Source organism: Myxine glutinosa, chromosome 8 (assembly GCF_964187855.1).
Source record: "Myxine glutinosa chromosome 8, kmMyxGlut1.1, whole genome shotgun sequence".
Taxonomy (NCBI): Eukaryota; Metazoa; Chordata; class Myxini; order Myxiniformes; family Myxinidae; genus Myxine; species Myxine glutinosa.
This window is the reverse complement of record NC_136268.1, coordinates 151,425,253-151,441,107: the sequence shown is the minus strand read 5'-3', so window position 1 is coordinate 151,441,107 and position 15,855 is coordinate 151,425,253. Positions and strand designations below refer to the sequence as shown.

At 43.2% G+C, this 15,855-nt stretch overlaps 1 protein-coding gene across 4 annotated transcripts in view; it reads right to left on the bottom strand.

Moving 5' to 3' along the window:
- Positions 1 to 2,263: 2,263 nt before the first annotated feature.
- HSD3B7 (hydroxy-delta-5-steroid dehydrogenase, 3 beta- and steroid delta-isomerase 7) overlaps positions 2,264 to 15,855 on the bottom strand; it is a 66,386-nt gene continuing 52,794 nt past the window's right edge. For 3 of the 4 annotated variants that reach the window (XM_068125406.2, XM_068125405.2, XM_078783850.1), the window contains exons 6-7: positions 6,890 to 7,052; positions 2,264 to 3,478 (exon numbers count right to left, since the gene is read on the bottom strand). In XM_068125406.2, the coding sequence (XP_067981507.2) occupies positions 3,051 to 3,478; positions 6,890 to 7,052 (591 nt within the window). In that variant the 3' untranslated portion in view covers positions 2,264 to 3,050. The remainder of the gene's footprint in view (positions 3,479 to 6,889; positions 7,053 to 15,855) is intronic. The other variant, XM_068125407.2, reaches the window with a different exon arrangement.

Sequence of the window (15,855 nt, the reverse complement as noted above, 5' to 3'; positions counted from 1 at the left end):
TATATATATATATATATACTTGTAAGGATTCTTTTTCAGGCAATTTGTTTAGCCAACACACCTCTCCCACTTGTAATATGTTATATTTTATTAGCAAAACTTACATCATCTTTCCATCATATCACATTGGATTTTAGCAAACAGGTACTTTGAACCTCACACGGGAAGACGATTATTCCAAGATAATTATGATGTACAAGTTCAACAAATCAGGTTTGCGCATCATCTAACTTTACTTGATGAACAATAACCTTTACCAAATACCTGCTTTTTGAATTTTTATTCTTTATATGTTTTGGTGAATGTGACAAAAATATTTCCATCAAGGCAAGATATGACTGGAGAAATCCCTGGCGAGTTCATCAAGTTGCACATGCTTCCTAATCGTGTTTTAACAAACAGGGATGTAAAGTGAAAAAAAGAATAGATCAAAAAGAGTAAAATTAAATGTCATCCTATTTTTGAAAAGTTGCTTCCCTTTAATATATCGAAGTAAGGAAAGTTAGACAATAAAGAAGGATATAAAATAGAAAGGAAAATAAGTGATATATGCCTCAAAAAATCAATTAGATAATGAAATACAATATATAAAAGAACCACCTTCTGAGGCCATTTTTCCCCGCAAAGCAGAGGTTGGCCTTTTTTGGGCACCGCGGTCCCCTTTTTGAAGCATTGTTTTAAGGCCGGATGCTCTTCCTGCCGCCAACCCTGTTAGTCACCTCTTGCAACACAATTTTTCATTGAAGTACCTAGATTCATTGAAGACAATTACCAGTGAACTGGTACTCAATTTGCCGACCTCGGAAGGATGACAGGCTGAGTCAACCCCCCTGGCGTTAATTCAGCGATCATCGGGATTTGAACCCAGGATCCTAGGATCCCAAGCCGGCACCCTAACCGCTAAGTCAACACCTGGCTAAATATAATATATAAACGGAACAAGATAAATAAGTTTTATGATTCTTAAAATAAACGATGTCTTAAATCTTTATGAAGGTGTTTTTTTTTAAAATCACTGAATTTAGGGTTTAATTTGATTTGATAGCAAAAAAGAAGCTGACGGACTTTACAACGGGAGACATTTATATGAAGTTTTTTGACAAGCAACAATTTTAACTGATGCCAAGTGCAGTCTAAATTTTTTTTAAAGGCGATAATTTCCTCGAGCCTTCTTTGATGGAGAACGTTGATAAACATGGATTTTTAGATCATCCAGAGGGAAGGGGTGCATTATTGTTAGTTCACTCAGGGCATATAAGATTCATGGATGAGGTAAGGCGAGTCAGCTCATCCACCACCGAATTAATGGCAAATGGTCGTCTATTATAAAATTCAGGAAAAAAACAAAAAAAACATGACTTTTCTTGAATGATTCTTATGCAGAAGTCCATCCTGAGTTTACCACATGAGTAGGATAAAAGAAAGAGAGGACAGCTCTAACTTAATAATCAAATAGAAATGATAAATCGGTTCTTATTTAAGTTTTCTATATTTTTTTTTATCGGCGATTATGGTATGGTCATTACTTCAGAGTTAAGGAGAAACACTGAATTTTAGCAAGGTCATTCTTTTTAAGTTACAAAGGAGTATTGAACATGTCAATGCATTTTGAATTTTTTTGAACTGTGATTCTCAAAATGGAAATTATTCAAAAACTTGAGTTGTTGTAATAGTATAAAGTTGCTTTGTTCATTTATTGATGGCTGTGCTTGTCAAAAAAAGAAAAGGTTGATATTATGTTTCAACAGTACTGATGCACAAAAATAATATTGTAATATCATGTGTTTAATGTTTACCATACATCCTTTTTAAATGAAGTCCTACTGACTCCTTCTTACTGTGACAAATTTCTAATAAACCTTTGAGTGTGAATAACGGTTTACATTTTTACTCGCAATGGTGTTGCATCACAAAATACACCCTACCTCGGATAGACCCTAAACTGGGTGACCTGCCTCCTGGCATTGGTTGGTGCAGCTTAAATAGGTACATTTCTCAAAGAGTAGGTGAGCCATCGCCAACACTCTGACCAATTCCAAATTATGATCTGACCAACTCTGACCAATTCCAAATTATGATCTGACCAATTCTGACCAATTCCAAATTATGATCTGACCAACTCTGACCAATTCCAAATTACTGCTACCTTCAGTCAAATATCAGGCCTGCCGAGCCACTTCGTGAAATCATTTTTACTAGCAACCGTACCCACCCTATGGGCGGGGCTTCAATTGGGAAGCCCAAATGAAAAGGAAAAATATCAGAAATTGAAGGCTTTTTTTATTTTAAACGATTCATATAAACATCCGTTGAATCATATCACACACAAATCATCAAAATCTAAACAGTACATGGTGCCCATTTTGAAAAAAACATTGAATTCTGCAAAACGGAAGCGGCCGCTACACGTCTTTCTCAGTCGCACGTTTGTGTGAAGAGTGCGCGCCGAATCTGTAACACGGAAGCGGCCGCTACACCTGTTTCTCAGTCGCTTTGCACACGCTGCCATGTTACTTCGGAGCCGCACGTTTATAATCGGAAGAGATCATCAGGACTCGATCTACTCTCTCCTGGTACGTAGAATTTCAACAAAAGCCACATCACTGTTCATATCGGTAAATATTATTCCATCGTGTTTGGAAAAAATGGAAAATTGGAAAACTGGGAAAAAGTTGGAAAAACAATACAGCCTATTTTACTCCAAGGGGTCCCAGGAATACCCACCCAAAATATCGTTGCGATCGGTTCAGCCGTTTTTGCGGTACCTTCAAACGGACAGACGGACATTTTGTGAATTATAGTAAGATGTATACAAAGTCGAGCCTTGTGGAATAAGCAACAACTAATCAAATGGCTCCATCTCCACAAATGCTAGCAAAGTATAAAATCAAAAATATTTAAAGATCAATTTATTTATTTTGGCAAATCTTCATTTAAACATTGTGCTTTTGTTGCATTGGAATTCATGAAAAACAGCAGCACGATTCCTTTCAATTGTATTTGTATTTTATCACCACCCTTTTCCATAATTTTGAATATCCTGTCTCCTTTTACCGAACCTGTTCACCTTGATTCCCTGGTAAAATGCTACTGAGCCATCTGGTTGTCCTCTCTCGACTTTCCTTCCATTCATACCGTGGCTGATAACAAAGCAGCTTGGCCGCTTTGTCTGTAGAAACTGTGAATGGCGTCCGCACCATGCCAAGTGTGTGTCTATTCAGAATCGGTGTCCATCGTTTGAACGGGCGCAACATTCCAGAAACCACCTCGGCAATCCAAACAATTATCAGTATAACAAAGTATGGAGGTTGAAATGGAGTGGTCTGAAGACCAGCTGCCTCCAACAACAGATGGTTGAAGTTGCTGTAAGATAGATATGGCGAATCGTCATAACAGTAGAAGACTTCACCCGCCGCTGGCCCGGTTGGTTTGGTGTAGAGGCAGTAAGCTGCGAGGATATGCATCCATGCTACATTCCCTGTAAAGGAATCAGGCGATCAAATTTACACATTTACAAAAATAGGTAATAAGCAAATTAAAAAGGAACTACTGTATTACAAAGACAATAGGGCAAAATGGAGAAGATTGTCATGGGGTCCGCAAGGCTAACCGCCGCTCCAGCAGGGAAAACGGCCTTAAAATGCCTGTTGTTTTGTTTGTGTTGTATTACAAAGACAAAATTGGGAATGTTATCATTATTCATTGTTTAAACAGGAAGACGTTACGAATCAGGTCCAAACGATAAGATAAAACAGCGAAGTTATTGAAATATTTTCCCGAAAAATGCAATCATAATTACTTAAAGTGCCAAGTTACATTTGATTAATCCGAAACATGATACAATCATGAATACGACTTGTGTCAGGTTTAAAAGAGGAGAAAACCACATGATCGTATCATTAAAGTAACAACTATGATAAACTTGGTCCTGATTTTAACTTTTATTTAAGAACTAGAAGGGCACTCGGTAGAGGGCATACCCACGCCAGGATGAACAGTTTGTTTTGTATTCCACTGATAGGCCGGATCTGGATTCGGACCTGAACCAAAATCTAACCGGCTTGTTCTTGTCACCCAACCAACTCGTCCACCAAGTTTAGTCATAACTCATCCATAACCTTTTAAAATATCATGTTATATAATCGGTTTTCACCCGATCTCTCAATGGTGAAGAATCAGAATAATTCTCGTATCCGGATGCATAGTCAAATCTTCACCAAAATTGAATCGATTCGTCCTTGTCACACACGTAAACTGTCCACCAAGTTTCGTCCAAATCTTTTTTGAGATATCCTGCTAGGTATCGTTTTTGCCCTATCTCCCAATGGTGAAGAATCACTTAAAAGATTCTAGTAGCCGGATGCAGATAGTCACCAAAATCTAACCCATTTAGTCTGCCAAATTTCAGACAAATCTGTCCACAACGTTGAGATATCTTGTGCACAGACAGATGAACAGATGAACAGCCAGACAGGGGTGAAAACATAACCTCCATCCACCTTTGGTGGCAAAGGTAAAAATATGGATGCAGTTTGACAGTGTAAATGACACGAAGTGAAGCATAGTCAACAATATTGTGCATTCTACATCTTACATCTACATTCATCTACATTCATTACATCTACATCTACATTCTACATCTTACATTCTACATCTCTCTCCCCTTCCCACGCCTCCTCCCCCCAAGCCCTATCCCTCCCACACATCTCCCTGCTCTTAAATGTTGTGTGCTCTCAAGTGTTTGCGTGCTTCCCATTCTCTCGTCTTCCGCTCCCTCTTTTTATATATTTTGTTTGTCTGGTTGATTTGTTTGTGAAGTAAATGTCAGCTCTTTCACGAGCCTCGATTCAGTATCCAAAAAAAAAAAAAAAGATAGGAATTTCTCACATTGAAGCTGAGTTTCTGTGCTGATCACTTTTACATCGTAAACAGGTTTCAATTTGACACCCAGTCAGTTTGTTTCTGAGAAATGGCAAAAATTCATTTCGCTTCAAGAGGATACCAGAGAATCTTGGCGGCCAACAGGATTGTTCAATAATACATACAGAATTGTTAATAGGGACACCAAGTGTGATTTGAACAACATATTGACCGAGGAGTTTCTCAAAAGGTGAGTCGTGACCCCCAAGGGGGCCATGAGTAGGTTTCCAGGGGGGGGGTCGTGAGCTGTCTGCGCTAAGTAGTTACATAAGTCCTAAAGATGTTCCGAACGACTTACGGATGTAAAAAAAATTTTTTTTTGTATACAAGATTGAGGCTTGTGAAAGAGCTAACATTTATCACACAAAAAAAATCAAACAAACACACAAAACATATAATAAGGGTAGCGGTAAACAAGATGGGGAGAGAAGGGGAAGCACACAAAAAATGGCAAAAGGAAACTGGTTTTATTGTTAGTTATTTTATTATTTCTCTTAAAAGTTGCATTCACAATCTGAGTAATGATCGAAACTAAAGCCAGATTGATGTCAAGAGCGAGCTACGATGTTCGCTGAGCAAGACTAGTCCCCAAATTGACACGTGTGCAAAAAGGAAATAAAAATGGCCCAGGTTCCAGCCTTTTTGTTACTCCTGTAGACAGGGTTGGCACGATGTGGCAAGGCCCAGTTTCCTCCACCTGGCCCCAGTTTCCTCCACCTGGGTTAACAGAAACCTCCACTTGAATAAACTCAGTATTTGCCCAGTAAAGTGGGGGTTTTGTTTTGTTAATCCTCATTCCTGCCTTTTTTTCAACCCTTGTAGGGGATAACGGAGTCATGGAGACCAAATACCAGGCCAGTTGGCCAAATACCAGAAACGCTGTAATGACCATTCCTCATAGGTATGGGCCTGGGCCTCTCTGGGTATTTATATACACAAAGAATTAAGTTAAGCACCCCCCCGTTTTTTTACAACCTCGCACATTACAAGTTTGTTGTCGTCAAAACAGTGTAATATACCCATGATATTGCTATATTTTCTGGAGAAGTGATATTATGGTCACATAAAAACATAACAATCATGCCGTTTTCAATATTTTATTCTGAATAATTTAAGGTGAAATTTTTTGGGAATTTTAGGCATATTTTCACCTCAATTTAAGTATGGAGCTATAGGTCCATCACGGACAGTGTGGATGACGTTTATGTTTTCTAACGTACAGTCATTGTTCTGAGAAGACCTCTAGCGATCTTTGCGTCAATAACGTGTGTAGGACCCACGTGATCGGATCACTGACTCAACCCTACGTCTCATAGACCCTGTAAGCCGTCGTATGCGTTGCTGTGGCAGGTTGTTCCATTCCCGATGTAATGCACGTTCCAATTCATCCAGATTGGCTATTGGAGGGACCATCTTCGCAATTTGTCGTCCCAACATGTCCCAAACGTGCTCGAGGGGGTTCAGGTCAGGACTGTACGCAGGCCAGGGGATGGTTGTCACAGCACCTTGCTCCATCCGATCACGTGGGTCCTACACACGTTATTGACGCAAAGATCGCTAGAGGTCTTCTCAGAACAATGACTGTACGTTAGAAAACATAAACGTCATCCACACTGTCCGTGATGGACCTATAGCTCCATACTTAAATTGAGGTGAAAATATGCCTAAAATTCCCAAAAAATTTCACCTTAAATTATTCAGAATAAAATATTGAAAACGGCATGATTGTTATGTTTTTATGTGACCATAATATCACTTCTCCAGAAAATATAGCAATATCATGGGTATATTACACTGTTTTGACGACAACAAACTTGTAATGTGCGAGGTTGTAAAAAAACGGGGGGGTGCTTAACTTAATTCTTTGTGTATATATTCCTGCATCAGCAACATTGTATTTAACATTTATAAGCACAAAACCATTCAAAGTGCATTCAACTTGATAAAATGAGTTGTGAAATATCATTACCGATGTATACTCGGCCTTGCTCTGCCTCTGGTGGGGCAATCATCGGCATTACTCCCCTGCAGCGATGAACTGAGATCATAACTCCTTTCAAAATGTCATGGTCCTCACCATAAATCCCTGTAGGACGCAGTGCAAGGGTAGCTAGATGTCCCCCACCAGATAGCTGCAAAACACAAGGGGAAGGACACACGGATGCGGAATGGAGTACGTAATCAAAGAGACGATTCCATCCGGGAACGATCCTGTCATCCACTTTTTCAACCTTGTTATTTTATGTATTTTTATTATTCACCTTTTTTTTTTATTGTTGGTTATTTTTATTATTTCTCTTAAAATTTGTTGGTTATTTATCTAAGTTTTTATTTTGCTGCTTGTTTGTTGCTCCATTATTTCCCCCCTTTTCTCCCAGTCCAAGTCCAAGTCCCCTTGACCTTTAACCCCTGAAGCCCAATCTTTCCTGTTAAAATGAGACGTTCTCACTCTATGTACTCCCTGAACCTACTCAAACACATCCAGCTCTGACTCACTCCCACCCTGTTGTACATCAACCCTCACCCCTATCCCACCCTCCTAATTGCTCTGATGAAGGTTTAATGCCCAAAACATCAGTGTCTACTTGCTTCCCACAGATTTTGCCATACTTAGATATTCTGTTTTCATCTATTTTCATCCATTATTCTACCAGTTGTTCAGACGAGGTGGACGAGTTGGTGATGAAGTACCATAATACCCCCATGCACCTTTAAATCCTTCATGAGCAAGACTTGTTCTTCATTCCACTTTAACAAGTGATGAAGTCACTTCCAGTCTAATTTGTTCATGGAAGGCAATAACATTCACAAAAACTAGAAAGGTACTCGGAAGAGCGCATACCTCCACCAGGCTGAACAGTTTACGTTTTGTATCCCACTGAGAGGCCGGATCTAGATTCGGATCTGAACCAAAATCTAATCATCTTGTTGTTGCCGCCTAACAACAAGTTGTTGCCGCCTAACGCCTATTTGTTACAAACTCATCCACCTGATTTTGTCTAAATCCATCCATAACATTTTGAGATATTGTGTTATCGTTTTTGGCCCTATCTCTCAACAGTGAAGAATCACTTTTTAAAAAAGTCTCGGATCCATATCCGGATTTTCACCAAAGTCTAATCGTTTCGTCCTTGTTACATACACTACCTCCACCAAATCTCTTCCAAATCTCTTCCAAATCCGACAACTTTCTGAGATATCCTGTGCACCGACAGACAGGGGTCTAAACCACCTTCATCCACCTTTGGTGGCAGGGGTAAATATCAGCGATTAACTTTCTTTTATTCCATGTTCTAAAATAAAAAGTCCAAATCAATATTGAGATACAATGTGATATCCATCATACAATGTGATATGACGAGTTTTTAACCTTAACACATTGACTGTCCATTCTTATAGTATTGTTGCGGATCCCGGGTTCGTCGACGTATTAAGGGGGGTTTAGGCCCTGCTCCCCCTCGAACTCAGTGTCCACGGAGGCCGCCAACCACAACTACTAAACTTGTGGTCGACGGGTTGCCAGGCAACTCCAGCCACCGAGCCCACAGCTGCACGTGGAAGGGTTAACGGTCACAACCCGAATACCTTCGGACACACGCAGCCGTGGGAACGGGGGCTGAACCCGGCACAAGTCACACTGATTCCTGACGCCCGAGCGGTTGTGCGTCGCATGACCCGTGCGGTTACACTATCTGACCCCATCGAGCGGTTTTAATTCGGGCGATGCTAGGTCAATTGATGGGAAAGGACAATTATGGCCAGGTTGGAAGTAAGAACCAAATGTACAGCCTTTTATTCAGAAGGCACAGAGAAAGAGACGAAGATTTACCTGAACATATATTACCTAATAATAACCCCCAACTTGGCGCCTTCACACTCTGACACACACACGCACACACACACACACACACGGACAAAGGACACTGGTTAAGGGCGTACCGATGTACGTGCTGGGATTGCCTCGCAATTGGCCACGTGGTCCGGTGTGCGCAGTTCGGTCCTCACGTGCAGCCTGGACGAGTTGTTTGTTACGCTACCCAGCACAGCAGCATATACTGTTTACAAAACAATAGTGTAATCTTTCATATGAGAGTTCACTACCCCCCCCCCCCCCCCCCCCCCCAATTTTGAGTGAAGTTTCATCAAAAGTGCATGTGTAGGTTGAGAAAAAAGCAAATGGCTATTTTGGGGGACAAGCCCCACCCATAGACCCCGATTTTTTTATATGCCTGGAATAACTTTTGGTACAACAGGGTGATTAAGGTTGTGGTCAAGTTCCATCGGAATTGCATGTGTAGTTTCTGAGAAGAAAGCAAGCACCGATTTTGGGGGGCACCCCCCCCCCCAACCCCACATAGACCTCTTAAAAGGGGCAGATTCTTTGAATGCCGTTAACAAACTGCGGTACATCACGGGTGGTGAAGGTTGCAGTGAAGTTTCACCGAAATAGTGTGTGTAGTTTCAGAGAAAAAAGCAAATTCCTACTTTGGGGGTGGGGACGTCAAAGCTGGATCCACTTTGACCAGCGGTAGACCCCCCCTTAGACCCCGACTATTTCAATGCCGTGAACAAACTTTAGTCACAACACAACAAATATAATTTGTGCCAAATCTAGTCGCATTTCGGAGAAGAAGCTTCAAGTGTTTACGGACAGACTGACTAACTGACGGACTGACTGACGATGCGCCATCGCATAACCTCACCTGACCTTCGTTCCAGGTGAGCTAAAAAAATACTTGCGAGCTCTTCCAGTTCTGACAGCAGTGTCAGAGCAGACAAAGGCTATGGCACACCTGGATATGGATGACACCAAACACCATGAGGACTCCAACAGCCAAGGCATAATGGAGGCTGAAAGTGTTAGGAAAATAACAGATGTCATCTCATCAACAACCAGGTGATCAATCCATTCACATGTGAAAAACAGGAGCTGATGAACCTCTCAACAGGCCATAAAGCTGCATCTGCAGACTTGGTGAGCGCCCATGAATAAGGACTGGAGGCACTGGCTGCAGCAAGAAAAACAGACAGTGAGAAAATAGCCCCAATAAAACTTGCCACATTTGCAGCAAAGCAAAAAAAGTCACTGTCCATGGCACTCAAAGCCAAGAACGTCGACGAGGAAGAGAGTACAGTTGTCCGAAACCTGTACTTTGTGCAGGACTTGGATGAAGACAAGAAGGTGGAGGTCTCCAGTCATGAGTGGACAAGTTGCCCAGCCTCCCTGTTTGAGCCAGATCCATCCCTTGACCAAGGTTATGCCATGCGTAAAGGGAACAAGGCCGACTACTTGGCTGCAATCAAGACATCCCTTGGTGGCTCATGGAGGGAAGTGGACAGACTGCCACCGTCCGACAAGCCTGTTGTAATGGTAGTAGATGCCATGGCATACATCCAGCGTCACCAACATCTTGGGAGCAGCACCTTCCATGAACTGCAAGTAAGGTACCTGAAGTATCTTCCTGCAGGATGCACACTTATTCTTGGTGGAATCTTCCGTGATCCTGGTCGCACTGTCCTGTTGTCAGCAGATTGTCAGGTTGAGCTTCCAGAACTGTCCTGTGAGAAGCATGAGGCAGATACCAGGATGTTTGCCCACATTGCATACTCAGTACAACATCTGCACCACAAACGGGCTGTAGTGGCTACTGACACAGACGTGATCATACAACAACAACAACATGCATTTTAAAGGCCATTTTCCCTACTAGAGCAGGGGTTAGCCTTGTGGTCCCCATGACAATCTTCTCCATTTTGCCCTATTTTCTGCATCTCTCCTTGTTAACCCCCTTGCCCGCATTTCTTCTTCCACCATCTTTAGCCAAGTCTTTCTCGGTCTTCCCCGTCCTCTACTTCCTTCTACATTCATTTCCATCACTCTTCTCAACCAGTCACTTTCATCCTTCCTCAACACATGACCAAACAATCTCAACCTGTTCCTCTTCACAGCATCAATCACAGGCTCTATTCCCATCATCTTTCGCAATTCATCATTTGTCTTCCTCTCTCTCAACGATACTCCGCACATCCGTCGAACCATTCGCATTTCCACCCTTTCCAACCTTCGTTGCTGCTCTACGTTCATTACCCATGTCTCGCTCCCATAAATCATAACACTTCTCACACATGCAGCATACACCTTTCCCTTCAGCTTCAACGACACTCCCCTCATCATCAGCACGCCACTCAGTTCCCGAAACTCCTTCCATGCACATCTCACTCGAGCAACCATTGCCGAGTCTGATCCACCTTCTCCATTCAGCATGTCTCCGAGGTAGCAAAATGTTTTCACACCTTCCAGCTTCACGCCGTCTCCAAGATCCAACTCAACATTTCCTCCATCTGCAGCTCCCTCTGTGCACACCTTACATTTGAATGTAGCTGCCACACCCTCTCAGACCCTCTCAGACCACTACATTTTTGATGAACCCACTCAGCGCACATTGTACATTGAATGGAGTTCACTCCGACACCCTTCCTACACACAGCACAGGGCCACTTCCCAGTTCTTTCCACCTCACCAGATGCTTTACCACTTGCCATCACCTTCGTATTTCCGATATTATTTACCACTTGCCATCACCTTCAGACCTTTTGTCTCCATACATTCCTTCCACTTGTTCATCTTTTTCTTCAGTCCATCCATACTTTCCGCAATCAACACCAGATCATCTGCATACAACAACTCCCACGGTAAACCCTCCTTTACGTTCTTAGCCAGCACCTCCATCACAGCTACAAATAGTAGTGGACTTAGTACCGACCCCTGATGCACTCCCACCTTCACCTCAAACTCACCACTGTTCCCGTCCTTCGTCCTTACAGCTGTGCACGCTCTTTTGTACATTGCCATCACTACTCTGATCAACCATTCCTCCACTCCTAACTTCCTCAATGCCCATGTCAATACTTTGCGTGGAACCCTATCGAATGCTTTCTCCAGATCAACAAACCCAAGAAACAACTTCTTCCTCTTCTCCATGTACTTCTCCTGCAACCGCCTCACAATAAAAAGCGCATCTGTCGTTCCTCTTCCTGGCATAAATCCAAACTGCATTTCGTCGATCTTCACTTTCTTCCTTATCCTCCTCTCCAACACCCTTTCCAATACCTTCATTCCATGCTCCAATAACTTTATCGCTCGGTACGAGCCACACTCCAGAGGGTCACCTTTCCCCTTGTATAGAGGGATGAGGATACTCAGTTCCCAATCCACTGGAATGCGGCCTTCTTTCACTACCAGATTACAGATCTCTGTCATTCTCTTCACACCCCAACTTCCTGTTGCCTTCAACATATCTCCCACAACTCCCGTCGGCCCTCCCGCTTTTCTGCCCTTCATTGCTTTTATCGCTTCCTCAACTTCCTTCTCAGTTATCTTCTCTGCCGGTCCTAAAACTGGGTTACTCTCTATGTTGCCATCCCATTCATTCTCTGTATTCAACAGCATTTCCATATATCTTTTCCATCTTCCTTTAATTCCATCTGGGTCGACAACGATTTGTCCCACTTCATCCTTCAAGCAACTCACCCCCATCACATCACACCTCTCTTTCGCTATCTGCTTTGCAATCCTGAATACTGCTTTCTGACCCTCTTCCGAATCCAAGCGTTCTCCGAACATTTTCCTACATGCCTCCTGCGCCTTTGCTACCTCTTTCTTTGCAGCCTTCCTGGCTGCCTTATAACTTTCATGCTCTGCTGTTTCTGCGCCCATACCCTTCGCCTTCTGCCACTCCTTGAACTTCTTCCTCTTCTCATCAATCCTCTTTCCAACTTCATCATCCCACCACCATGTTTCCAAGTGCCTCGGTGGTCCTTTTGTCCATCCACATACCTCACCAACGGCTCCCAACAGACTAGCTTTCATTGACATCCAACTACTTTCAAGCTCAACCACATCATCCTCGACCCTACTCAGCTTCTCTTTTAATGCCTCCCTTACTGTCACCTCTTTCAACCTCCACACCTTCATTCTCGGTTGGTACTTCACCTGCCGAGCTCTCCTCGCACCTTTCACCCTTATGTCGCAGACAACCAAGTGGTGCTGTGAAACAGCCTCCTCCCCGGGGATCACCTTTGTGTCCCGGAGGTGCCCCCTATCTCGCCTACGCACCATCAGGTAGTCAAAGGTTGTCGTCGACCCACCTGACGTGTATGTAACAAGCTTATTATCCTCTTTCTGGAACTGAGTATTACAAATCAACAAATCAGCTCCATCAGCAAACTCCAAAATCCTTTCACCTTCTCCATTTCTCACACCATATCCGTAACCCCCATGAACTCCCTCAAAACCATCCATACTCCTTCCCACATGTCCATTTAGGTCTCCTCCCACCACAACAACTTCCTCATCTTTCACGTTTTCAATCAGATTCTCGATCGCACACCAGAACGTGTCCTTCTCTTCATCGCTTCGACCAACCTGCGGAGCATATCCCGAGACGACGTTCACCAAGAGCTTTCAATTCATCATTTTCACCATCATCAACCTATCACTCACTCTTGTCACACTCACCACACTGTCTACAAACTCCTCAGAAAACAGGACACCAACACCATTCACGCCCTCCAGGCACCCTTGCCACATAAACTTGTATTTCTGTCCCTGCCTACCCTTCACCATTCTCACACCACTTCCCTTCCATCTCGTCTGTTGCACACAACATATGTCCACTCTTCTTCTGACCAATACTTCCACCACTTCTCCTGATCTCCCTGTCATTGTCCCTACATTCCATGTCCCAAACCTCAGAAACCGATCTCCACTTCGGGCTGTACCCTGCCCATATGTAGTTGTAATTGTCATGGTTCTCTTTTTGAGGCAATGTTTTTATGGCCGGATGCCCTTCCTGACGCCAACCCTCTTAGTCGTCTCTTACGACACGCAGGGATACGGTGTACCCATTGTAATCCAGGGTACACACTGGGAAACGTTTAAAACATGGAAATTCTCGGGGAGGGGGGGGGGGGGTGAGGGGGGGGAAGAGGGGAGGGCGGCGTCAGCATCACGGCTGCGGTTTAAACATACAGACTTGGCATTTAATATGGAATATTTTTTTGGTGGGGGTGAACAGTTTACTTTTCAAGATGACTTTGAACCAAAAGTTCATTGGAATTATGTTGAAATTATTCTATATTTTGTTGATGTGACCTTTAAAAGAAACAAAAACCACATTTGACATTTCGAAGCAAATAGATTGATCCCTGAAAGTGATGTAAACTGATATCGAACTCAATTCATGGACAGTACTGTGTTAAACTTCTGTACGTTTTCCAGAAGTATCTCTTTATTTTGCACATTAGCCAATTTTTTTTTTCAACAAAAACAAAAGCTAAATTATGACTGGGATTACGGACAGTAAAATTACAGTTCAGTACTTCGTGTAACCCCCACGAGCACTCAGGAGAGCACGTACACGTCGAGGCATGCTGTTCACGAGATTTGCCAAGGTTTGGACAGGAATCGCTTGCCATGCAGTGACAATAGTCTGCTGCAATTCACGCACAGAGGTAGGCTGCTGGTCCAAGTTGTCGATTTGACGCGTTAATTCTGCCCACAAGTTCTCTATCAGATTCATATCCGGGGACATGGCAGGCCACTCCATATGCTCTACACCACGGTCAGCAAGAAAGTGTTGGATCATGCGAGTACGATGAGGCCGTGCATTGTCATCTTGGAAGACAAAGTTTCCTCGAAAGGCTGCACGAGCAAATGGAAGCAATGTTTCTTCCAGAATGGCCCTGTACTTGAACTCGTTCAGGTTTCCATTCAGAACAACCAGGTCAGTTTTGCCCCCTGCATGAAAAGCAGCCCAAACGGTCACCCCACCACCTCCAGCTTGGACTCTTGGCACTATACAATCTTCGTTGTGGGCTTCATGCACTTATCTGCACACTCGGACACGGCCATCTTGACGATAGACCAGAAATCTAGACTCGTCACTGAAGGTCACGTGATTCCAGTGTCCTGGCTGCCATTGACGGTGCTCTCTGGCCCACTGCAATCGGCACTGGCGGTGTTGTCTGGTCAGGCGTGGCTTTCTCAGGGGACGCCTGGCACGATAGCCTGCTTGAACCAGTCGTTGGTTGACTAGCCTTCTGGATACAGGCACATTTGTCAGTTGCTGCTACTCATCCCAGAGCTGATTAGCTGACTTGGTAAGGCCATTGCGGCGTAAATAGTGCAGCTGGCGATCATCCCTCCTTGTGGTTCTGCAGGGACGTCCTGGCCTCGGTATTGGAGTAGGGACACCCCTTTGAGCATTTCGTTTCAGGATCTTTGACACCTGACCTTGAGTGATGCCATACTGCCGAGCAATAGCACGCTGTTTCATGCCAGAATTTTGTAAAGCCACCACTCCATGACAAACAGCATTGTGAAGTTGACGGACCATCTCCAGAGGAAGCGGCAATAACTTTTGTAGACGTGCAGCAGTTATTTTCCACTAATACAGAACGCAACATCCCTTATATACCCGATTGTGAAGCCAATCGTCAAATGTACCTGTCCTTACATTTTGTCACGCCACCCGTGATATAATCCTGTTATTGACTTCTTGCTGCGAAAGACAATCAGTGACATGGTTCTTTCAACAAAGACATCACCGAAGGGTAAAATAAACTCACCAGATTGATATACTGAGTTCAGAAAGTAAACCCAAGTCAAGAAAAAAAAAAATTCCATATTAAATGCCAAGTCTGTATTTAAATAATATTTAAACAAAACCATGAAAAACAATCTGGGAAAAGTCTCTAAGTGAGAACGTGGATTTGAGAAAGCAGGAGCAGAGGTGGAAGAAAAACGAGATATAGGGGGCGGGGCACAAGTCGAGATGAGGAGGAGAGCGAGCAAGCACGTGCCCGGGAGGAGAGAAAGAATTAATATAGAATTTTTTTTATTTTTTTTTGTTTATTTGTTTGTTCTGTTTTCAA